At 41.4% G+C, this 25,576-nt stretch overlaps 1 protein-coding gene across 8 annotated transcripts in view; it reads right to left on the reverse strand.

Moving 5' to 3' along the window:
• Positions 1-6,309: 6,309 nt before the first annotated feature.
• The window catches only part of col18a1a (collagen type XVIII alpha 1 chain a), a 51,971-nt gene continuing 32,704 nt past the window's right edge, over positions 6,310-25,576 (reverse strand). For 5 of the 8 annotated variants that reach the window (XM_028393652.1, XM_028393651.1, XM_028393649.1 and 2 more), the window contains 40 exons: positions 24,233-24,316; positions 23,335-23,406; positions 19,234-19,306; positions 18,208-18,270; positions 17,386-17,510; positions 16,974-17,000; positions 16,585-16,782; positions 16,444-16,470; positions 16,276-16,338; positions 16,105-16,182; positions 15,973-16,023; positions 15,740-15,871; positions 15,552-15,614; positions 15,026-15,070; positions 14,285-14,416; positions 13,900-13,968; positions 13,567-13,593; positions 13,242-13,340; positions 13,050-13,085; positions 12,852-12,941; positions 12,679-12,711; positions 12,495-12,530; positions 11,866-11,925; positions 11,691-11,768; positions 11,568-11,603; positions 11,432-11,485; positions 11,190-11,255; positions 10,743-10,808; positions 10,588-10,618; positions 10,275-10,328; positions 10,141-10,172; positions 9,933-10,052; positions 9,664-9,823; positions 9,435-9,499; positions 9,158-9,286; positions 9,033-9,065; positions 8,621-8,938; positions 7,895-8,092; positions 7,684-7,796; positions 6,310-7,563 (listed from right to left, as the gene is read on the reverse strand). In XM_028393652.1, coding sequence (XP_028249453.1) covers positions 7,350-7,563; positions 7,684-7,796; positions 7,895-8,092; positions 8,621-8,938; positions 9,033-9,065; positions 9,158-9,286; positions 9,435-9,499; positions 9,664-9,823; positions 9,933-10,052; positions 10,141-10,172; positions 10,275-10,328; positions 10,588-10,618; positions 10,743-10,808; positions 11,190-11,255; positions 11,432-11,485; positions 11,568-11,603; positions 11,691-11,768; positions 11,866-11,925; positions 12,495-12,530; positions 12,679-12,711; positions 12,852-12,941; positions 13,050-13,085; positions 13,242-13,340; positions 13,567-13,593; positions 13,900-13,968; positions 14,285-14,416; positions 15,026-15,070; positions 15,552-15,614; positions 15,740-15,871; positions 15,973-16,023; positions 16,105-16,182; positions 16,276-16,338; positions 16,444-16,470; positions 16,585-16,782; positions 16,974-17,000; positions 17,386-17,510; positions 18,208-18,270; positions 19,234-19,306; positions 23,335-23,406; positions 24,233-24,316 — 3,450 coding nt within the window. In that variant the 3' untranslated portion in view covers positions 6,310-7,349. The remainder of the gene's footprint in view (positions 7,564-7,683; positions 7,797-7,894; positions 8,093-8,620; positions 8,939-9,032; positions 9,066-9,157; positions 9,287-9,434; positions 9,500-9,663; positions 9,824-9,932; positions 10,053-10,140; positions 10,173-10,274; positions 10,329-10,587; positions 10,619-10,742; positions 10,809-11,189; positions 11,256-11,431; positions 11,486-11,567; positions 11,604-11,690; positions 11,769-11,865; positions 11,926-12,494; positions 12,531-12,678; positions 12,712-12,851; positions 12,942-13,049; positions 13,086-13,241; positions 13,341-13,566; positions 13,594-13,899; positions 13,969-14,284; positions 14,417-15,025; positions 15,071-15,551; positions 15,615-15,739; positions 15,872-15,972; positions 16,024-16,104; positions 16,183-16,275; positions 16,339-16,443; positions 16,471-16,584; positions 16,783-16,973; positions 17,001-17,385; positions 17,511-18,207; positions 18,271-19,233; positions 19,307-23,334; positions 23,407-24,232; positions 24,317-25,576) is intronic. The other 3 variants (XM_028393650.1, XM_028393646.1, XM_028393645.1) reach the window with 2 other exon arrangements.

Raw genomic sequence — 25,576 nt, forward strand, 5'->3', positions numbered from 1 at the left:
CCAATAGGAGCTGGCAGAGAGGTGTCCAGCCAGCCAATGAAAGTGGAGGCAGCCGGTGCCTTGCCCCAGCCAATAAGTGCTATAGCTCATATCCAGTTGGAATAATTACAATATGGAAGGAGTCATGAAAAGCTTCCCTTCTGAAGGACAGAGCAAGCGTTGCCCTCCTGCCAGGGAGTGTGATTTAGAGCTGCCACAGACATTAGAGTGATTAGATTCTGAGCCACTCAGCCCAGCACAGATAGAAAAGCAGGCTTCATTCAGCTGGAGTTTAGGAATTACTCAGGCACAGCCAAAGAGGCAAAGCAGGAGCACAACGTCATATATTGCAGACATGTTCGCATTCACAGGCTGCCACGAACCCACATCATTTTCTTACCTTATCGTTGCACTCAGCATTCTCCTACAGTGCTCATCAACAACAAGCAGAGACCTGAAGAACTGAGGGTGAAATTTCATCAGGCGCCTCTGATCACATGTTCACTGAGAGAAGCATGCTTCACTTCCACAACTCTTATTTTATTTCCTCCTGCTCAATCGATGACTCTTGCAAGCACCCAGCATAATAAATGATCAATGGCAAACTGTCAGAATCAGCTATGAAAGGCACATCACCATCTTCTTGTTGTGCTCAGAGAAGCGAAAGAAAGACCAGCTACTATAATGTTACATCAGAAACAGCGTGGAAAAGAAGCGGTTGTTCTTTTTGTCAGCAAACATAATGCAGCGACTTGCAGAAAAGTAGATTTTCTAAAGGATGGAGGGTATTCTCAGGGGCCGCCAGCTGTGGGGTGAGCACGGTTTTTGATATACTGCTGCGAAAGCCGGGGTTTCTTCATGATGTTCACAAGCTTTAACAATAACTTGACTTCACTGTGAAATGAAAGGGTCCCCAAGGACAGTCATCCTTCCTTTTGCTAAACAGCCGTTCAGGGAGACATGAGCCTATCCCAGCATGCAGCGGATAAGAGCTGAGTGTACCTCCCTGCACAGGTTGAAGGGAGGATGTAAAGTTCTTAAAAACATTGCAGCCAGTCATGACTCTCATTTGTAAATGTTATGTAATGTTCTGCAGATGCTGACATTAGTATCTATATGTGTTTAAACTTTACAGTGACAGTGAGATGGTGGAATGTGCATCAACTCCAAATGTCCTCTGCTGTGCATCTTTCTTACATCATAAAAGCTAATTGTCATGACGTCTGTATATATAAATGACAATAAGGGCATTAGTGAGTATTAAGGCTTTGTCTGAATGACCCATGATGACCTCAATCCTTTTGGGAAGATGTCCTATAGACTGATATTATATACCCCTATGCGTTAGTCCGTAGGTGAAACTAGATAATGTAGATATGTATAAACTTACAAAATTAATATTGTTGTTCATTAGCATTTGATCAGCACAAAAATCCAGCAAATGTTCAAATGACTTCAGAATATAAAGAAATACAATGAAGTGAAACAGATGATGATGTGCATGGTATAATGACTCTAAATCTGATTATTATATTATCAACCTTGTACAATTATATGTGTATATTGTGTTTGTCATACTCACTGCTTTAGTGCTGCACAGTCCTGTGAAGAGTTTAAAGGAAATGGCAGATAGGGTGATTTTTTTTTTTTAAAGGTGAAACTGTTGCATATGATGCTGCAGATCTTCACTCCCTGTTGAATCAGAATTTGCAGGGGCCCTAAAAAAATCAATGGGGCTGTCGATCCCTGAGTGCATTATAACTGTGTCAGATATGCACAGCACAAGTGTGGCAAACTGCTGGTTTAGCCAAGAATATAATCCAGATATTTGTCTTTCCCTGGAATCAATTTTTTCAATAAGATATATGTTATTGTCAGTTGGGAAAATGATCCCTGTTTTTCTCGTATAGCTGCATCTGTCCTTGGACATACATGTGTGGGTTTATTCTATTGACAGGATTTTTTTTTTTATGCTTTCTTCCATGGCCCAGTTAACATCTTAACAACACGGCAAGTTGTAAAAGGTTCTTATGAATGCTTTGATACTGTGCATGACACAAATCCAATCTGTATGGAACCTACAGCACAGCAATCTATAGCAATAACAGAGCAGAGGGGTCACAGACTCCAAAGGCAACGCTGCCATTTACAGTAGCATGGTTTTACAGAGCGGCGCTGATAGGAGGCCCGTCTTTGTGTGAGTGGGAGAGGAAGAGACATAAAAAATTCATTAGAAGATGGAAGGAGATGTCACATCGAATATGTAGCCAGCTGCACTGATGACCACGGGTAGTGAGCTGTGTAAGGTTGGTGCGGTAGCTGCAAACACAGCGCCGTCAACCTGACCTGCTCTAGTCAGCAAGGAGATGCAAAAAAAAAAAATAAACACAATAAAATAAACAGATTTTAGTGACTACTTGATAAATCATTTAAAACCCAAAGAATACTTAAGACTTTCTTAGACAGTAACAGAAAGTAATTATATTAAGAAAGAGCTCCTGCATTATCCTCCAGACTTTTGGCAAGAGCTGAAGAATTCTGTAGTGCTGCTATGTGACATTTTCATCCACATACACAGGCAGAGATTGCATTAATTACATTGCATCAATTCAGGAAAAGCAATCAGTACTAAAGTCAGGACTGGGGCAAAGTCTGAGGAAAACATCCTGCAGACTGTTTGATGGGCTTTACTTTGATGGCGACTCCTAAATATGACAAAAAGGCATCAGAGCAACATACCTGGGTTACTGCAGAAGAGAACGCAGGTATGATGGAGTGGTCAAAGCCTATCTTCACAATGCCAGGAATATCCATTGAGAGATAACATCCTCCTCATCAAATATTTAAAGACAGGAGGGGAAAAAAATAGACTTAAATGCCAGTAGATTCACAAGGGGATTTAAAGAGAGGGAGAGAGTAACTCATTATCCATCGAAATGTCAGTGAAATGTGAAAGCCTTGCATAAGTGCTTCTGACACTACACAAATGTTGCTTTAGGATGCCTTAATACTCCTTAATGGCAAAAATATGTTGATCTAGTTAGAGGCAGAATGCAGTTAAACTGATACTATAACATAAGACATTTAACAGATGCATGTATTTTCCCTCTGTGTAAGCCGAGGTTGGAAGGTCCCCCACTAAAACAAAAGTGGCTGTGCAGCCCTGTTAAGATACTGCTAGATTTGGGTTAATGTGGCAGTGAGTCACCGCCAACGAATAAACACAGCCCAGAGATCTGACAAGTGCGGCTTTTCGCTCCCGCCCCGAATGTAATTAAGTCCCCCAATATCTGGTTGTCACCTTGTTGTATCATTACCGTCGCCGGATCATTTCATTGTACTTAGTTATTACTTAGCACCCACTAAATATAGCTGTCCCCAGGCAGCCAGTGTGATGGCGCTTTGCAGCTGTGGGTTATTACATGCCAGCCACCCCCCACCCACTCTAACCTCACTCAGTCAAGAAGACTTAAATGGATAATATGCCACTCAGTGAGTTATGTTTTTTTTTTTTTTCCTGAAGATTTACTCAACTATTTGACAAGGGTTATGTTGCTCGTTTATTTTTCCTTCAACTACACGACACTGAGCCCCTCCAGTCAATTATTTTATAAGCCTTATAGCTCTCGTATGGCTGTGACACTTAAGAGGCAGATTTGATGAAATTGAGTGGGAAGTGAGTGCATTTACTGATTATTTTAGGGTGTCCTAAGGGGTAGGCGATGGGATATATTTGGGCCTTGATTCTTCAATGACATGCCTTCAGGCCTCAGATATTTAATCCTAACTTATAAACAAGTTTATTGTGATGTAAAACTTGAAGTAAAGTTTGTATTCTGTTCAAGTGAGATATGACTGTATTAAATACACTGACTGAGCTCTGTATACAGCACATAATAATATGATGAAGATAATACCTGAAAATGATGTAACCATAGTTACAGTAGAAGGTCTATATGAACTTGCAGTGGTGCAAAGAAATGTGCTTGTATTTTTATATTTGGTGTTTAAATGGTTTATCTTGAAATGTCCCATTGGCTCTATGATTGCTAAACATAGCAGGTGTTGTTTATCCATTGTGCAGGGATGAAATGTAATATGTTTGATGATCCAGTGGTACTAGGTGCAGCTGACATCCTGGTGTTAGCATTGTGTGAACAGTCCAAGGTCAGATACCTGGCCTGGGCTGTAGTTTAATGCTGACAAACTGTGTTGGTAGTTTGGTTGTTGATGAAAGCTGACACATGCAGATCAGCCAAAAGAAGTTTGGTCAATTTAACCAGTTCTGCATACTGTAAGGATTTTCCTTTTATTCAGTGGACTTTTCTGGCATCTATTTTTGTTTTTCAGTGTGTGCTCCCAGTTTCACACTGCTGTTCACCATATTCTACACACAGTCTTTGTAGGGTTTGTGACTGGAAACTCAACTGTAGGTGGTTTTATTTTGGCTTTTGATATTCATTGTTTACCTTGCTCTATTCTTGTCAAATGGGTGTGTAAAGGTAACACAACAGGAGATCTACACTGTGCAGCTGCCATCATTTACAGTGTGTGTGCTGTACGGCAAAATACCACGTTCATAATGTCCCCTAGTGTCTTACTTGATTAGTGACATCAGTACAGTAACATTAGATCATAAATGAATCATGAATCAATCTAGCTAACAACAAACTAATCTTTTTGCATAAAAACAGTTTTAATATACCTTACTAAATATACTACTGTTTACCTGTAGTTAAAGGACACCACATGACATTTGGAAGTTGGTGAAGTTTGGACATATCCAGGCTAAAACCAAACTAATGAACTTGAATGTAATATTACTGTAGAGTTGTACATTAGTTTGGCTTCAGTGACTCATTTTAGAACTTAGTAAACTATGTGCTCTATTCATAAAACATCTGTAGAGATGAGTGGGTAGAATAAATAACACAATAATAATACATCTTATTGCGGTAAAATGTGTTTATGAGCTTTACAGGAAGTTTCAGACTATGCCTAGAAAGACACAATGTATACCTAGATATAGAAGAATGTCTGCTGCACAATGGATGACCTCAGCTACCATCATTGTTAAATACTGCATTGTGTTGTCTTAGCTCTACTGATGAACCATGTTATTCTGTTGAATGCTGTAATTAATCTTGTTATTCAGTCTTTATTTTCCCCTTTAGCCCTGCTGCAGAGCTAAAGCTCTCCACCACCAGATGAGATACTGTCCCCTTCAACAATTTATAGGTAAGAAACTCTTTCTCAGATTTATTATTTTAGACTACCAATTTAGGTCAACTCAGAATCATTTGAATTAATCTTCTTAATCAAATATTATCTCCAACGCCTCCTATCTTTAAGGAAGAGATTTAACAGGATTTTAAAAACCCGAAATGACTGGTGACCTAATTTTGTTCTTTAGAATCCTCTTTAATTGTAGTCAGTATATCAGCGATTGCCTGGTAATTTCATTTAGAAAGACGTCAATCTTGGCATGTCCAGGCAAGTTTGTGCTGGTGCCACAATTCATGTGTTGCCTGCAGTCCATCAGTCCATTGTCCAGAACATTGTCAGAGTTGCAGTGGACAGATGAAAGGGCAAAGTTGCTCCAGCTCATCAAATTCTTCGTCTGAACTTGAAATTGACCAGTGACAGTGACGGTTTTGAAGCTCAGTTAAAATGTGGGGCAGGCAAAAAAAATAAATAATAATAATAAATAAATCTGGTAAGCAGCTCGCCTATTTTTGTCATGAGGGAGATTTTTCCCAGAGCTTCCTCTAGAGGCACAAACTTCTTTGCTACATACTTTGTTGCACAATAGTTCTGTAAACTGTTATGCAGTTGCAGTCGGTCCATCTGTAAATTAACCATACACACATAGGCCAGGTAACACAAGCGTCACACCATTTTGTGAGATTCCAAGTTACACCCTCTAACAATGCTACTTCTAATACTCTAATTCTATTACTTCTAATAATAATAGTAGTTATTTACACAGTTATTTAGTAGTAATAATAGTTTTCATCTAAAAATGTTGTGTCTAATATGGCTGTGTGTGTAGAAGATGAACCAATTAGCCTTGAAGATGTCCTGAACACAGAGGACTGTGAAGGTTAATAAATGATGAATGACCAAGGTGTCTTGAGGGCTTCTCATTGCCATGTGAGAAACTGATTTGTGGTGGAGTCAATGCCACCAGCAGCATCTCTTTGAGTAGGACATAAAACTGCTGAGTGAAGGGTTTCAAGGTCAAACACCGTCACAGGTCTACATGAGATGGGTCTATGTGCTTGAGCCATTAATGAATTCCAGACCAGTGTACAGCACGTCACATTACTGTTGTATTTGAAAAAGACTTTTAATTCAGTGCGTGGGAGAAATAGTACAGCGTTATTGTTATATATATATATATATATATATATATAAAAAATGGATATCCACAGGTTCGGTAAGACATCAGTAGCACTAAGGCCAAGTTAGTCTCTGAATTTGAATGCAAGGCTACTGCAAAAACCTTCTCCTCGATTTACTGGTGTTTCTGTCCCTCAGACCCATGACAGCAATCAACAAAGATTAGCAGTAAACCAATCACTTTCAGCTTACTGACAAAAGGGTAATTGCTTAGGATTAGTTACAGTAGCATCCTTGTTCAAAATGATCATTTAAATTTAGTGTGAAGTACAAGTATGGGATCGCACCTGGGCAAAAACTACTGTAACATTCCACAGCTGCAAACATACAAAAGAAGTGGACTGTTTCCGATCCGAAGCTCTACATGTTCTTTGTCGTGTACTGTATAAATGAAGGTATTTATCATTTTTAATTTTCCATTTTTTTTGTCCTTACATAACTTCATTTAAAAATAAATATCTATTATTTCTTATTTAAATTTAAAATAGTCCTTAAAAAGTTTGCTGTACCCCATCATAACCCACAATGCTTAACTGGAATTGGAAAATGTCAAATTGATCATACCTAAAAAATTAAAAAAAAAAAAAAAAAAAAAAAAAAAGATGGATTATAGCATTTAAAAAAAGTTAAAACATTGATAACGTCATAAAATGACAAACAGGAAATATACAGTTTGGGGGAACAGTTTTAACTTCTCTGCTGTTTTTCCGCCCCTTTTAATATGTGCCAATGCCCCGAGAAAAAGGACCAACACCCCTCCGTTTGACCCATCTCTTTGGCATTTGTGGAGGGTGGAGGAGCAGACGATGCAAAGCGTCCCTGCCAGGCAAAGAGCCACAGGCCAAGTTCATTGGACGCCACATGTTCACAAGCTGCGTTATCAGGGATTTAACAAAAAAACAAGTATGCTTGGACATAAAAACTGTTTAACTAGGTCCCAAAATAAAACAGGGGGGGGTTGATGGGATTTACTTTTTGGAGGGTGATGTGAAGGCGTTCTCGATGCAGAGAACGATGTATGAGCCGGAGCAGCTGCTGGAGGTTTGCTGCAGGAGGTGGCCGCTCTGTAGTGATGATGCCAGACCAGTCACAGCGCGGTCGCCTGCCCGCCATGTTTCACAGTAGTGGTCTGTTTGCCGGTGGCCTTTGTTGCTTGATCCGTGCCAGACCATTTTCTCAGGCCTGAAGGCAAACAAAACAACAACTGCAAATCAGCAAAGTGAACAAAGGCTGCTACAGTATCAGCTACACGTTAGCCCACGGGGCGCTGCATTAAATGATTTTCATACAAATTTGACTCACCATGCACTATCTCTGAGGATGTCTCTACCATCAAAGGAATAGATTGGTACATTGTCCCGCATTTTGCTGACATCACCAAAGATAGACTCCCAACTGCTAAACAATACTTGGTCCTGCATAGGAAAAGAAACAGAGCATTACTTTTGTTATCTTTCTCCACTTTCTAGAATAGTGCCACAATACAGTAGCGTCAGCTGTGGCAGTATCTTACCTTGAGGTTTACGATGGGGAAGCTGTCCCGGTCTGACTTGCGGACGATGGTGTAGAGGTCTTGAAGCTTGGAGGACAGGAAGGCTCTGAAGGTTCCCTTTAGACCCACAGCACGAGCTTGCTGGAAGCAAAGGAAGTCTGCTCCGCGAATTCCTCGCATGTTACCGGTTTGAGGGGCATTCAAGGCAATAATGCGCAGCTGATGAAGAAAGATTTATGGTGAGCCTGGTTTTGTTACAAGAGTTATTATTGTACAGAAGTAATTCCAATATAGGACTGATTTGGTCAAGCCATCCACAAAAGAGCGATCTACAAACCTGTTGACAGATCAATGGAGCTGTATTGCTTGCATAATCGGATAGCTGGGATTGTTTACCAGTTTTGTTAAAAACAGCAAGGTTACTCTAAAAATGTTTAAAGTTCTGCACATTAGCAGTTCATGTTTCACTTTTCGCCTGTAGGTGCATACACTGTCCCAATCAGTTATGCAGCTGTGTCATTGATACCTCTAACCAGATGTTTTTAATAGAAGGAAGCTAAAAACACGGCCACTACTGTGGAATACAACTCTGATTTCTCTGGTACTGTAGCATCTAAAGTTGAATATGAAGTGTTTCCAGAAACAATACAGCACTGTTACACAATGGAGGGTAAAAAGTGTACTGTACCATTATTTTAATATATTTTGACATGCATTTTTTGAGTTCTTTGCTTTAGTTTTACTTACTCCAGATGGTAACGTGTCGCTGCCAGCAGGTTCTGGCACAGGCAGGCTGGGTCGTCTCTGAGGAGTAACAGGGTAGTATCTGTCAGTGTTGCGGATAGCTAAACTTCCATCAGTCTGACCCGTGTGTCTCTGATCCTGGAATCTGGGGTCATACTGCGGTGGGTATCTGGGGTCTACAGGTGGGTGTGGTGGAGGCTCAATAGGTCGTATAGAAGAACCACTCTGAGAGTAATGGCCTGCTCCATTGTTGTGTGACTGATCCGTAGACTGGGGGTACAGAATCACAGGTGGAGGCTGGACCTCTGCCACCTCATTCTCCTTTGAAAGCAAAAAACAGAATCAGAAATGACAAAGCTGTCGGTGAATGTCAGCATATGTTTTTGTTTTTTTTGGTTTGGCCCATTGAACTTACCAGATCTCTGAAGAAAGGACTGTACTCTCCAAGCTGAGAGGAGACAAACAAAACAAATTAGAGTCTTAGCTTTGAAGTTTAATTGTAATAAAGCTTTATGGATTAAATGCCTGGTGAGCTGGTACCATGACTTGTCGCAGTCCATCGCGCACTCTCAGATAAAGGTCTGCTTTGTCTATGATGTAGATGAGGCTGCCCTCTGTTTGGCGTCTGGCTGTAGCAATCATTGTGTCGTACGACCTCAGAACTGTAATCTGTGAAAACAAACCTTTCTTTTAATGCAATGAATGAGTCAGTTTATCAGGCACATAAATCTGGAATGCAGTACAACCTATTCTCACTGTGAATAGACACCTATATTATGAGAGCAAGCAGTTATTAAAGTGCAGTGATAGTACTCACCCCAGAGGAGTGACCAGGAATTCCAGGTGGGCCAGGGGGACCAGGAGGTCCAGGGATGCTAACAGCTTTAAATTGAAACAAGAGCTTGTGAATGATTTGGTGTGTAAACAGTGCAGATGGAGTTTGTGATTGCAGAAGGTAGCATGGTGCATACAGCTGGTTAAGTAAACAAGCAGACATTATGTGTAGCTAAGTTTTCAAGGGTTTAGAGATGATACTGTGTACGTACAATAATTGGGTCTATAAGCTCCAGGAAGTGAGGGAGACCCCGGGGGTCCTGGAGGTCCAGGGGGTCCTGGAGGACCTGAGCGCCCATCGTAACCAATCCCTGGCGATCCTGGAGGTCCCTGTGGTCCAGGAGGGCCAACAATAGATTCTCCCTTTGGACCCTAACATGACAAAAAGAACATCACATTTCAAAAAGGGTTAAGCTTAGCTATAGAATATCTGGTTCTGAATCTGACGATATATAGAACTCTGATATTTTGCTGAACTCACAGGTAGGCCTGGGCTGCCAGGTGGCCCTGGTGGACCCTGTACTCCGAAACGAGGGTCATAATATCCACCACCAGGCTCTCCTTTTTCTCCTTTGACACCTGGGTCTCCACGCTCTCCCTTCTGTTCATTTTGTTGGAAAAGTTTAAAAACAATTTAAAGGTTTTCTTTGGAAGAACTGTAGCATTTCTTTAAGAAGGAGTTAGTTTACCTTGAAAAAGTCAACACGATCTGATTCTTTTCCTAAAAGAAGAAAGGAGCGTTAGTAATAGAAACACTCCTGCAGGTGGATTTGTATGTTACAATAACACTTCATGTATATATTATTTGACGTCTTGGATTTACCTGGGATCCCTGGAAGTCCGGGATCACCACGCTCCCCTTTTTCCCCCTTTACTGCTACAACAAAGTAAAACATTCAACATTACAAAGATACACACACATACAGGCACAGCAAAGCACCATGTTGCTCTCATGATTTCTGCTGTTTTGTCTATTCATTCTTCAGATCTAGTCTTGGCAGTTGGGTGCATATCCACTTGAGGCTGAGGCAGCACAACCAAACTGAAACTCACACAGAACTGTGTACGAATCAGTCTTCTTTTTGTCACATTTACTTAACACATTTCCATTCACATTTTGTGACAGAGTGTAATACCTGGGTAATTCCTTGAAGTTTCGTCATAGCGCTATAGAAGAAAGAAAAGAACAGAGGAGGAGATTTAGTCCATGTTACATGTAAGATGTGAATGCTACATTATCAATGACTAAAATCTGCTTTAAAGCGCGAGGTTTGGGATGTCGTGTTCTCACATTGAAGCGATCCACAGGTATAGCTGGCCCAGGTGGCCCCGGTGGTCCAGGTGGTCCCGGGACTCCCTAATGACAAACACAGTTACTTACTATTATATTACTGCTGTAGGATATGTATATATAAAATGATAAAATATTCCGCTACTATCACTGATGTTAACAGTTTTGATTATACTCTGACAAACTATAGGATGATGTACTGGTATTCAATACTCAACAGACACTATGCTCATTCACAATTGTAATGAGTGGACACAACCTAACTATGGAGAGAGCTAAGCGACCATTTTTAACAGAAGTCCTGGTTAAATGCCAGTTTACAGAGCATCATATGGTACCATTGCCTTTCAGGGAAGACAGGCCTTATGCTGCGAGATGGTCAAGAGTAGGATGAAACTGTCAACATTGCATGTGTAAAGTATTGAGAATAATGATATCAATACTTACAGGGTAGCCATATCCACCACCTGGCTCTCCTTTCTCACCCTTGTATCCATTAACTCCAGGGCGGCCCTGAAAAAGGAGAAAGTCATTGATTATTGTTATCTCCTGCACTTGAAAAAAAATCCGAACATAGAGGAAAACATGTGTGGGAACTAGGGCAGCAAAGTTGATATTGTGTTTTATATCAATACAGAATAGTAATAGTTACACGGACAGACAAAGACACCAGGTAAAAGGGAACTTACAGGTCTTCCAGGCATCCCAATTTCACCCTTAAGTCCAGGAGGCCCATATGGGCCCTGCAAGAATACATTATGTAATTAGACCATTTTAGCTGAAGTGAATGGAAAGTTTGAAAATGATTGACACTCAAACACTTACAGGAGGTCCAGCAGGTCCTGAAGGTCCTCTGTCTCCCTACATGTATAGAAAAAAAAGATTATTTTAAAGATCATAGCAAAACATAAGACAGAGACAAATGTGAAAAAATGCACTGGGACTCACCTGTGGACCTGTCAGTCCTTCCAGATGCAGCACACTTCCATCAGGTCCGATTACTAATCCAGGCTCACCTTTTTCACCCTGAACAAACAGCAGAAACATGGCATCAAACACACAAAATGACAGGGGATTCTTCATGATGATGAATTCATAAGTGGAGTAAACATTTAGATTGTACCTTATCTCCATAGCCTGGAGGACCAGGGTCTCCTCTGTCACCTTTTGGTCCAATAGGCCCCTGCAACATAGAGAAAGAAATCAGGACATTCATTCAACAGCAGAAAACCCTTTGTTCCCATAGATCAATTCAAGCTAATATAATCAGACATCAGTCTCTGTCTAGACAGTGCAGCTTGTGAAGTGCTGAGTAAACCATTGTTTGGATAGTGAGAGGAGAATTGGGATGTTGTGGTCTAAGTAGAAGCCTGTATGGAGTCACTGTAGCATTTGATGCTTGCTCAATTACATGAATGAATATAGATGAAGATTAAAAACGTCAAGAACACAAATGCCAACAGAAAGGTCACCTACCAACACACAATTTCAACACGCACAATTAGATTTTTCAATTTGTCAACAAATCATATGGCAAAGTTGAAACAATCAGTCCCATCAACAAGTCTGTTGTGGGGCTTTCTCTGTGGCACTGTTACAGCTGTGGAGCTCACTGGTGTGTTTCTTCATTACAGTGGCTATAGCTCCTGTAAATCATCTTATACCATGCTGCTGCTGTACACACTATACAGCTCTGGCAGCTATTTATCTGCATACATCTACATGTATTAGGAACAGTATAGTGAGACTCACAGGAAATCCAGCCTGGCCAGGTATACCAGGAACACCCTGTGCAGAAAAACAGAAAAACATTGAATGTATTGGATCAGTTTCTATTAGGCGGAGAAGTTCTATTTGTTCTGTATACTTCAGCTCTTTGTCAGGTAGGATCACTACTGCTGTGTAACATATAAAAACCTGTCATCATGTTACATACCTGAGACCCAACTCTGCCAACCGCATCATCAGACTGTAGACAATGGAGTGAAGACAGATACCATTACTACTTATATTATTACTGATAGTGTTACAGTTTTTTATGTTGGTGTAAAAAAAGACAAACATTACAGTCGGTTTCTTAGTTGTACATGTCTGCCCTGTGTGACTTACATTGCCAGATGTCTGATAGATGATTTGTCCTGGTGGTCCAGGTGGACCTGGTGGACCTCTGAGTCCAGTTCCATCACGGCCTGCTTCACCCTAAAATCACAAAAACAATCAAAATAAAAAATTCTGTGCCGATGTAACCTGTACCTGAAAGTAAAAATGAAGTATGCAACAATGTCTTTGCTTAAAAATGATATTCACCCTCTCTCCTTTGTCGCCTCTGTCACCCTTTTGTCCCTGTAAAAGCAATGGTGAAACACTTCCATTAGTCCTGCTATGTACAAATACAGGCTTTACACAGGTCTGATAAATATAAAAGGGACCCCCTTTCTGATTTCTAAAAATGTAATAACTGAATTTATCTAATCTGTGTCAATCAGATTTAGTTGTTACCGGAGGTCCAGGGAATCCATCCAGTCCTGGGCGCCCGTCTCTTCCCGTCACACCTTCACTGCCCTTCGGACCCGCTAATCCAGGCAACCCAGATTTACCCTGCAGACATACTTTCATGTTAGATCAGTGACGAACAAAATTTAGTGAAACACATAAAAATAACATTTTTGTTTATTTTTAATCATTCAGCTCTTTTCTCTCAGTTGCTTCACTATGGACAGAGCATGTGGTGGTTTATTATTAGCCAAAATAACATGTGAGTTGAGGAAGAAGGCAGAGGGACCAGCTCAACATAGAGTACTGATAAAATTGCTTGTTTACTTACTGGAAGGCCAGGTAAGCCAGGAGGACCCTGAAAGCACACATTTGGCATGGTTAAGCCCGTCTCTTATCTTTCACATTTATCATGTATTTGCAGCTTGCTAATAAAAGCAGCATGTTCATAATATATGCAGTTTTTACACAAAAGGATACTACAGCCCATATGATTAACCTAAAGAATCATTTCTATACACAGTGCAGCTTCTGACGACGACAATATAAAGCAGCTGATTAGATCTGGGATTAAGAAGCTACAGGCAGAGTATTTCAGTTAAAGGAGGAGCTGCAGCAAAGTTTGATAGTTGCCTTATGTCATATATATTATATTCAATCTTACCTGTATCCCTGGTGGTCCGCTGGCACCAGGAAGTCCATTGGAAAAACCTCCAGATCCCTCCATGTCATCCTTCAAACACAACAGAGATTTTATGAGAACATACGAAAAATACTGTTTTACTTACTCTACATATTTCAAGAAAAATATTTTTATGTGTTCACATTTCAGAATATCAATGTGCTGCTGGAATAAAAATAGGTGGAATATGTGGGTAGGACAGCAAGAAGTTGCAGGCTTTAGTGACAAAGGTGCACATAAGCCAGATGTTGGTGCGTTCTTTTTTATCCAGGGCCCTCCATCCTCTGGTGAAGAGCTCCATTCAATTTTACATTGCAGAAATATTACTATATTACCATTGTGTCAACTTCTTATCAAACAAACTCACAAAGCCAACACGGTAACTTGGTCCAGGAGGTCCAGGAGGCCCAGGTGGGCCAACTGGTCCCATGGGTCCAGGTAGACCAGCCAGTCCAGGTTCTCCTACTGGTCCTTGTAAACCAGGTTCTCCCTGAGCTCCCTATAGGTCAGTATGAAATAAAATAAAGGTAAAATAGAGGCAAGTACAAAGTTCTAATTATGAGCATCACACATAATAGCCAAATTCAGAAGTTACCACGTGTTAAATAAGATTATAGTCAGCACAGAGTAGACTTTAAGTCACGTCTGTAGCTGACAATATTTGACAAACATTTGCATATTGTTAGGAGGCACAAATCTGCTTTGATGCCTGACATGCCCCGTTACCTGCAGACGAGAAAGCTTAGGAGAGGAGAGAAGGATGAGGAGAAATATTGAGGCAGCAGATTGGTGAGAAAAGAAAAGTAGGAACATGGCTGGAGACATGAAAAGGATAGGAAACGTGTTAGAAATACTGGAAGCCAACATGACATGAAGGTCTGCTCATCTAGTGGGCATCATTACAGAGTTCTCTGAAAGCACACCTCCAGCTTTTGCATCTGCAGATATTTGAATTTGTGCTTCTCAGAAGTATGTTTAAATAATTCTTATCTGCTACAATTTACATCAGTGGCAGTTTACCGTCTGCTTGGAGAGTACACCTCACTGTAAAATGTCAGCTTCAGGTAATATAAAAAAAACAACAAAAAAACATTAAATAATTTCATACCTTTTCTCCAATTGCTCCTGGAAGACCCAGCTCACCGGAATCACCCTGCAGGAGAGAATACAAATAAAATTGCATAATAATTAAAGGCACCATTTAAGTCTGGCCAAAGTCTTTATTTTCTCATTCATAATTTCAATTTGTTAATTTGAGTTTTCAGTTCTAATGGTACCACTTGACAGCCTTGTGTCCCTCTTGCTAAGAGACATGCTGTGAAGTAGCTGTGGTAAATGGACCCAGAGCTTTGTTACACTCCGAAACAACTTCCACTAGACTTCAGGTTCATTCTTTTTTCAGCACCCACTGTGACCTTATGACCTTATGCAGCTCCTGCACACTTTCTTTGTTTGTTATGTATTATGATGTATGGCTGTTTCATGGGTCCACTTGTAGCCCTGTGATTTAAATGTTCTTCATCTCTATAATTTTCTTATTACTGAAAAGAGTTATTGTTATTTAAGTTTTCTAGATGTAAAACCTTCTCATGATTTTTTTAGTCTTTGCAGAATCATTTTTACAAAGTCTTTACCTTTTCTCCCTGAGGACCAGGAGCTCCTGGGAGGCCATCAGTACCCGGTAAACCAGGCAAGCCCTACATGCCAAAAGATTGGGTTCAGATATACAGTAGCTGATTTGGTTAGACATTAGTATCACTATCCAGACAGTTTGAGGGTTAGCTGGCTGCGGGTGTTGAGAGACAAGAAGCTCAGTGCTTACAGGCTGACCAGGTGCCCCGTCTTTTCCTGCTGGTCCAAATGCTCCAGAGCTTGATGCTGCACTGCCTGTAGAGGATCCAGCAACACCAGGGGGACCGGGAGGACCAGGGGGACCCGGTAGCCCTGGCAGTCCCTACATCAAACAAATGTACACTCAAATGTTACTGATCAGATTTACAGATTTCTACATAACAGCAGCAAACATGATGTGGTGTGCAGAAAAATTTGTCTCACCCGAATGGATTCAAGATCAGGGTATCCTGAGCCCTCCATGTCCACGAAGGTCTGAAACACATGATGTGAAATCAGCCATGTTCAACAAAGTATACATCAAACAGGATCTAACAGGGGCCAGAACCAACTCACAGATCTAAGTCCTGGTCCTGGGGGTCCTGGAGGCCCTGGGGGTCCCCTGGGGCCAGGCTGACCTTCTCCACGATCTCCCTAAAAGTACAAGACTCAATAAATGACTTGACACATCCTATTACACTCAGTTCCTTTACAGTGATTTTCCTCTTATTCTGTTGCGTGTCTGACCTTCTCTCCTTTGGGTCCAGAATCGCCTGGGGTTCCAGGGAAACCTGGAGGGCCCTCGGGACCCTGTGTGCAAGAAATTGTAATTTTAGGACATTGAAAGTGTAGTATTATGTAAAGCCATCTGTCATTATGCTGATGATGCACAGTAAAGAAAAAAAAGCAACTCACGGTTTTCCCATCTTCACCAGGATCTCCCTGTGAGATAGAAAAGGGTGATAAAAGTCCATGTAGCAAAAAGAAGCACCTGTAATGAATGTGTTATGAATACAGTTTTGATTAAAAATAAATGAGGTAAACAAGTCTACTAACTGGCTCTCCATCAGCTCCTGATGGTCCCTGGGGCCCTGGAGCACCTGGTGGTCCTCTGGGTCCAGGGACTCTTGAAACAACTGAGCCGTCACTGCCAACTGAAAATTCTGTTGCAGGTCCTGGTGGGCCAGGGAGGCCAGGAGGTCCAGGAGGGCCCGGTTCACCTTTTTTCCCTTGATAGCCAAAGCCTGCACTGCCCTGATTAAGAGGCAGCAGCGTAGAGAGCGTAGATGCATCAGGTATGGCAAAATAAATACTATCATAACATACATGAGTTACATACATGTTTTATAGCTTGTACGGGTGTGTTACCATGAAGCCAACTCTGACTCAATCTTACACCTCTGAAATGAAGGAGTTTAAAGTCACAGTAATAACCAGTGACGTACCTTTGCTCCTTTTTCCCCAGCGTCTCCCTTAAAGTAAGAAGAAAGCATGGAGTCAGTGTTTGTGACTTGACCTCAAATATATTATGGGTAATACATTTCTGCTGAATTGCAATTCAGAGAATGTATTAACCACGTTCATTCACTTGCTCTAGATAAAAAATATTAGCAATATAACAAATGTATAGTATGCAATAAAATGTACAGAATGTAATCTAAAATTAGGACGTGCAGCTCCCTCTAGTGTTTATAAGTGTGTATCACTGGATGTTGTTTTTAACCAGCTAACTCAATGTCCATCGTTTCAACCTTCAGAAAGCACTGAGGGCTCGCCAGGCTGTCCCAGCTGGATATACACCAGTATAATTCATCCACTACCATGGCACATTTAACAGAAAAACAAAAACCTCCAAACCTTCTCTCCACGGGCTCGTGAGCTGTGGCCAGATCCTCCCTCTCCCTTCGGCCCAACTGGACCCCTGTCTCCTTTCTCTCCTCTGTCCCCTTTGTCGCCCTTTTCTCCTTTAGCCCCGGCTGCCCCTGGAAAATAACCACACAAGGACAGAGTCATTAATTTCCTCATGGAAAGCTTTCAAAAATGATTAAGGATTGCATCCCAAACAACAAACAGAACACTTCCTGCTCCCAAAAGATGAGGAGGAAAAGAAAATGACTTTTTGCTTGATGGAGCAAGAAAATAGTGCATGGCCATAATAAAAACAGTGGTGACAGAGTACCTGGCCACACCAGCATGCACCACATTCCTGACACTGTGTCACATTCAGTGTATAAAACGCAGCAACATTCACTGGAAATGACATGCAGAGACAAAATGACGTCCTCTGCGAGGACATTTGGAGGGCAGCGTTAGGACATCAGCATAAAAGTAATGCCACATATTTTAGCATTAGTAGTCTCAGCTCATGGGCAAAAATAAGAGTTCCCACTCTTTCTGTTTTCCTTCCATCTCTTTTCCTCTCACAAGGGAGCTCTTTTTCAGAGTTTTATAACCAGAGAAAAAAACTAATTTTTCACACCGCTTGGCTTATCTGTCCTATATAAGTCTGCCCCCGTGCAGGAATTCAAAAGCATTATGCATTAAGATATAGTCATGGATTCCTTTGCTTTGGGAATCCATGTGAGGTCCTGTGAGAGAAGTACGCATAGAGTGAGCAAAACAGTGGACAGAGAATTGGGAGGACACAGGATTCAGATGCCTTGTGGCCTGGAGACCCACCTGGTGACCCAGGAAGTCCAGGCCTGGACTCCACAGAAACAGAAAGGTGCTGGGAGTCACTTGCTGAACACAGTACAAAAGACAGTGTAACATTAAATCTCTAAATTGACCACGTCAGTGAGTTATAGGGCTATTACAACATGTGTGGTTTACACTTTCTCTTGCTTCTGTCCACAGAGCCGTAAAACAACATTTCACCCGAATCTTTTTTTTTTTCTGCAAGTCGACATGGAGTTTGAACTTGAGCTAACTGAATGCTTTAACATGCACTAATTTGCACCCAGGTTCTGGGAAATACATGTAAAGGATTTAGATTACCATCTGTGTTTGTGTGTGTCTGTTGATCTGCTTTACACTATGCGAATGTATTGCTGGGGGTGTGAGTGCAGTGTTGAGTTTGAAGTCGTTTGGATGACTAGTCGTCATATCTTTGCTAAGAGCTGTTGCATCAGATGAGCCATAAAAGACACACAGGCCCCTGGAAGCCCCAGGCTGTTAGGCAGCCTTGGAGTGCTGAAATCCCATAGACAAACAATGGGTAGCTTCTAATGATCCCTTACTATGGAACCTTATACAGGCCCCCAGGTAGCTGCCGGGTGGATCTGTTGGTAGCTGTTTGGTGACTGCAGCTCATCCTGATGTCATTTCTTCTGTAATATTAAGCATTCTTCTTCTTTTTATTTTCCCCATATACTATATATAGTATATATATATACTTTGTAAGAGCAGCATTTATTATTATCATGTCCCCCTACAGTCTATTATCAAATTATCCACTAGATGGAGACATTTTCCACTGATTCAGTTTACAACAAGCTGTGACTAGCTCAGCTATGCTTGTTTGATGAATATGAACTCAGCAACACCAACACTATCATAAAACATTTCTCTTTACACCCAGCAGGTGAGCCGAGTATGGAGTCATGCGTCAACATGTGGAAGTGAAATACCTATTTTCCATCACTGAGAGGAAAATGATAAATGTATGAAAGACAGGCAGTCTAGACTCTATACAAATAAGCTCACCTGTCTCTCTTGCCATGGCCACCTCGTTTTTCAGTGGTGGCTGCTGAATGGGCCGAGAAGACGGAGGCATGGTCTGCAGGAAAACAGAGACAGACATATTAACAAAGGGTGCTGTGGGTATTATCATTAACCGGAATCTGGAATGAGCGTGCTGCTCTACTTTTTATGGCTCCATTTCCATACAATGAAGAAACAACGAGGGAAAACAACATCAGTACATGGGAAAAAGTTTTCCTTGTTAGCAGTAATCGCAAACAATTTCAACCAAAATGACTCATGTTTCAGCTCTGGTACCGTTTAACTTGCTCCTCAGCTCTGTACCAGGCCTTTCTGAACATGATGGAGTCAGCATGTGCTAAGCATGCCTGGTAAAACTTTTTTTTGTTTTTACTAATTTTGTTGTCACATAATTTCTGTTCATGCAGTAATCGCTGACAGACATCTCCATACCGGACTCTATCATAAAAGTCCTTTGAATGTAAACCTTATTAAGGCTGTCATGATTTAGAGCCCTCAGTATTATAAACACTGATCCCTACCAACATGCATCTGTATTGTTTTATGTGCCTGTGTGTGGTCATTCTGTTGCTGCTACTCCACACCACATTACAACCAACACAGCTGCTCTGAGGGTTAGAAGTGCAACTCTTGCACATGGAAAAAAAGTCAAATCAAACCCTTTACAAGATATTTTTTGGCAGAAATATATATTAGAAATGTATCGTATGTGCTCTCAGCACCTTAGCAGTCAGTAGTACTAGGTGTATGCTGACCACACATGGAGCCATCTCAATTATTCTTACATTTGAACATAACTTTATCTTTAGTCATATTTGTTGCTAGTATTACACTACAGTGCAGGTTACTCGCATGCTTGGATAATTCGACTCCCTGTGTTTTTGTTTAGCCCTGATAATAGTAACATTGTGGGTGGGTTTTGTGGACAAAGGAGAGTCAGACCATATTGTGTGCCAGCAGTCCTCTGTCAGTGGAAACACAGCAGGAACTGCTGTAGGTTGAAAGAGTTGAGGTCACTTTTGTTCCACAAAGCGCCTCTGGGCAAAAGAAAGGAAATAATGCAAATAGTCCCTACTCTGTAGCTCATTCTTCACCAGTGACACACCTCTTGTCACCTGTGGAATTCCAAAGAGCAGTGGGAAGAAGAATGTGGGAGAAGGCGGGGGCAGCTGTAGGGCTAAAGTGATGCCACTGTTGATAATTAACCAGTTTTCCTCTGTGGGAGAACATTTCCCCGCTGCGTTGCATGGCACTGACTATGCGAAGAATTTGGCTCGAGCATTATTGACTGTTCTAAGTGGATATATGTATTAATGTGATAAAGAATACTTTGGTTGTTCACTCCTGTCCGTCACAGACGGGGATGATGATGGGCGGGAGGGCTCGTATGCTTAGAACATAGTGTTGATGGATCTGAACCACACAACCCCCTTGAACCTAAGAGCAGGTATGCAGCTCCATCAGCAGTGCATATACTCCTGCTCTGCAGCAGTGGAGCTGCTCTTTTTTTGTGTGTGTGCACATTTTTGTGGTAGGCCTGAGGAAAAGAGGCAAACCAGTCCAGCTGTTTATAAAATGCAGAAACCAAGGCTTTTGTTATGTGGCTGTTGTGTAACAGAGATGACTGATTTGAATTTCCACAATCGTACCACCCCAGTAACAATGCGACGTCTCATTAGCAGCTAACTGCAAACAGTGATACTTTGATACAGATAAATGAAAGAATAAGTTGCTTGCTGGAAGACTTTCAGTCATGAAGTATTTCAATTAGCATAATTAGCGTGTTATCTTAAGAAAGTCTTGTGTCATAAGGTTAGCAGATTCTGTTGATGGAATAGATTGTTGGTAAAAGTGTGTGTTTTTTGGCAAGGATTTAGGCAATTTAAAGTCATTACAGCTTAGACTTAGAACTTCAAAACTTAGAAAGTCAAATTAATGAAACACTGGCCAACTACTTATCCACTGAGGTACATCCTGACATTTTAAAACCTCACTGAAGCCCCAATGGAATGAGTTGCTTTTAGAGATTATAAATCTTAACCCAAGTCTAACAACATATATTTTCTTTCTTCACATGATGGCCACTTTCTAGTGGCAGCCTGCCACTTTCGAATCATTTCCTCTTTGGGGCTTCATCCTTGGGGCGACGCTTTGCTTCCAGCAGTGACACCGTCAAGCACCAATGATTAGCTCCACCATCTATCACCATGAATTCCAGGATGACAAAATGGAAAAGTCTCTAACCTCTGAAACTCTCCCTCTTAAACACGCCTCTGCCCAGACCTGCCCTAATTGCACCGGTTGGACAATTGTGTGCAGTGTAAATTACACTGTATGTGAGCAGATGATCATCAGACGGAAAAGGTGTGCATTACATGCCAGCTGTTGTCTTCTACATTACATCGCATATTACACGATGCAAATAAATGCCTACTGAACAGATGGAAAAAAGCCCCTCGTAAAAGCTGCGTGGCATCAAGGCAGAGTGAGGAAGCTAGCAATGAGGAGACTTCCGACCCCGCCCTCGCTGCTCTCTCCTCCAACTTTCCCTCCACCTCTGTCGGTTCCTGTATGCACACTTGATTGAGAAACCAGTCAAAATAACAAAGGCTTGAGGCGTAGGGGGCTCCGACTTGGATCAGATCAAGTCCAAATTGACATCTGGTTTTCCTAACTCTATAATTGTGAGTGGGAGTGAATAAGTGCACAGTGAGGCAAGGTGAGGTGGGGGGTGAAGTGCATTTCAGCCTGCATGGCTATCTCTGAAGGGTGGGAAGATGTGAGTGTGTGTCTGTGGAATCTGATTATGCGTGAGTGTGAGAGAGACAGAAAGCAGAGCGAGGAAGACACAACGATGAAAAGCAGTAAAAATAGAGAGAGAGAAGGAAGTCACCAAGTGATAGCAACAGATTTAGACAACTTGTTAGCTTAGCATAAGAATGGACGGTGTACCTGTAAACACATTAAAGATACATTGCAGATGGTTTGTCTCCCCCTTCTGGTAGTGAGAGTAATTACACAAACGCTGCAACAGCAGCCTGTGGGATTGGAGCTAAGATATATTTTCTTGGATCAAAGAGAGCAACACATTGGCTAACACTGATTTTACAGTACCTCACATCATTGGTTAGTGTTGGGTAATCTGAGAGAGTTCCTCCAAACCACAAATGGTGATAGCTTACTCTGCCAGCTTACATTACCATTGGTTTGGCATCGGCGCTAAAAGTGACTGAGCACCGATGTGTTTGAAGTGCACACTGAAGTCATTCCATTTAACATTTAATAACAAAGCATCATGTTGGAACAGTAAAAATGTCCTTGTGTTACCATTGCGTACATGAGCCTGGGACTTTCCAGGTTACAGTGCTGTAATGTGGTGTTTTTCCTCACCACCCATCATTTTCGTTTTTTCCACCCTTCCTCTGAAAGCAGAGTTCATTTTTTATCTTGGAGCATCACAAACTTTTTTTGGATGCTTCCTAGATTTACCCTGCCAGAAGCTCCACCTAGTAACTGTTGCCTAGGGTGTCTCCATAGCTACAGTTGCCCCCGTCTATAGTTTGTTGCCACTGCACGAGCAAGGGAACTTCCCCATACTCTTCTGTCACATAACAGAGATTTACCTGAAGCCTAGCACCTGAGAGTCTGATATTTCAACTGGACTCCCCTCGTTTCCTCTCCAGTTCAACTCTTTGTCCTAAATGTATAAGGCAGAAGCAGCTCCATTTCCAGACATCAACTCAGCAGTTTTTAATCTTTCTCTCGAGTACTCGAGACGTCAGCGGCGTATCTAACCATTGTGCAGAAGCACATTGTGCTCTGTATAAACTGTCTGCCAGGAGCACGTGTCTGCCTTGATCAGCTGTGTGGATCCCATCTAAGCTCTCTTCATTCATCGCTCTGTGTCTCATGAGCCTTTGACCTACAATGTTACAGCAAACCCACAGTGTGGGTCGAACTCCGTCATGTTCACAGCACAACAAAGAGCACTGGCACCATCAGTGACAGATCCTTTAGCCAAGCTTATAAATGGCCTCTGTCATAAGTAAAAGAGCTCAGTGCTACATGAAAACTGTTCCATACCGTTGATTTGTGTTTCTCGGCGCCTGGTTTTGGGGGTCTGGTTTCCTCATAGCCACTTCCTTCCCCTGAAGCCTGAGGACACAAATCAAAGTGATTACATTTCATTCCAGGGTCCACTAGATGTTTCCTCTTGGCTTTATCCACCATGTTCTTTTAGAGCTATGTTACTGCATGTGCACTTTACATTTGGGTGAACTGAGTCAGCTGTAAATTAATAAAGTGTTTCTATAGAATATTTGTGTTTATTGCTATAAATGAATTTATAGTTAACAGTCAGCTCTTTGCACTAACATCATGAAGTTAAAAGCTTCTCTTTGCTCTATCAGATCAGTCTGGTGAACTCATATTAAATTCTGTGTTTTGTCTTTGTACATCAGTATCTTTAATGTGTCGTCTGAACTGGAAAACAGCTGTTAGGTTATCATTAGAGATAAAAGGAACATCCTGAAAGCAGACACCTGTGCTTTTTACCATCTAATCCAAACAACATCTAAAGATTTGACGACAACAAACAGCAAAGCCTCAAACTTTATTCTGTCAGTAAAGACGTGGTTCTGGTGAGCGAGCGGAACAGCTGTGAATGTTTTACTAAATAACAGTTAAGGCTGCTGGTGGGCTGCAGCAAGGCACCTGTGTTAGTGTGTGTGTGTGTGTGTGTGTGTGTGTGTGTGTGTGGGTGGTCAGGGTCAGCGGTGCTCGACTGTTACACATTCACTATTAGTAAGTGATACAACATGCTGCACTAAACCAGTGTCGTCTAAATTGTCATCACATTTTATATCTGTTATATCACAATATGTTTAAACATTGTACATTTTCAAACGAGTGCAGCCTGACATACTTCATGCCACTGAGTGAACACATTCATCTTTTTTTTTTTGGGAATAACGTCACTCACCATGTCTGAGTCATCTCCGTCCTCCTCACAGTGCCGCTCGGCCGCGCGGGGGTCTCCCACCACCCTCAGCTCTCCGATCACGCCCTGTTGCAAACGATGCACACAATGTTCTAATGTTTGATGATGCATACAGTCATCACACACACATTTAGGTGCATTACACTCAGCATGAAAATAATCATTCTTATCTGTGAACCTGCTGCTGGAGCTTCAGAAATATTTCTCAGGGAATTTCCCTGTTCCTCAAATCAGAGGGACCATTGATGTCTCCGGTTTTAGCCTCTGCCTGTGAAGTGCCACTATCTGATACATGTTCCCACACAGGATACTGATACAGATAGCATGAATGCTATCTTCCTGCCTATCAGGGGGGCCATTAGCGTGTATGGAGCGGTGGCCTCTCTGTGGCTGTGTTATTTGAAGTTGACTCTTCGGGGCACGTTTATGTCCTGAGAAAAACTCCAATGGGTTAGAAGAGGACTTTTAGATAGTTTATCTTCCACATTTCAACCCTGTCCCTGACATTTAGCTGAAGTATGGTAGTCTTTCTTTTGTTATGGTGCTTTAGATCTTGACAATAAATCTTACATTACATTAAAAGAGGCTGCATTTTTTATCAGTGATAATAATAAGAGGGACAACCATGAATGGAATGTCCATTTTATAAATACATAATGTAAATATTTAGTTAAAGAAGTCTGCCAAGTCTTGATTCGATTAGGGAGATTCAATTCACAAGACCTTGTGAGCCTAGGGGCCATGTTAAGGTCAACAAATTGCACATGGCCGACATGTCCTGAAAGAATTAACAATGTTTGGAGTTTTTTTTTTTTTTTTTTTAAAGCACTTGAGAAAACTTTTTTTAAACAACATGTCCAACCACAAATAAATACTGGATGGGTTAGTGTTTGCTCAGTGCTGTCCAGATAAATAAGCAGCTGTCTTCAAATGATTATAACTAGTATTAACACATGCTACATACACAGTGACACCCACACGGTGCCATCACCCACCCTCTACGTAGAAGTCCACAAAATATTTACACCAGACTATAAGTAAGTCAAACTATGAAATTCAATGATGTCTACAATTATAATGACTTCGTAGGGGGAATAAAACTGTCTAATCTTAAATTAATTGAAGCCACAGAGCTTTTCTTACTGACTGCTTAGATCTCTTCATGTAGGTAGCCATGGGTGACCTACTGTAACCTGTAACAGCTAAGGTCCACAGTTGTTGTGGCTGAGGTCAATTACATCACAGCTCTACAGAGGATGGTGATGAAGATGATGTTTCTGTTGTGGTTTGGAGCAGGCCAATTTGAGCAATTAGATCACATGAGAG

The sequence above is a fragment of the Parambassis ranga genome, chromosome 21 (genome assembly GCF_900634625.1).
Source record: "Parambassis ranga chromosome 21, fParRan2.1, whole genome shotgun sequence".
NCBI classification, from domain to species: Eukaryota; Metazoa; Chordata; class Actinopteri; family Ambassidae; genus Parambassis; species Parambassis ranga.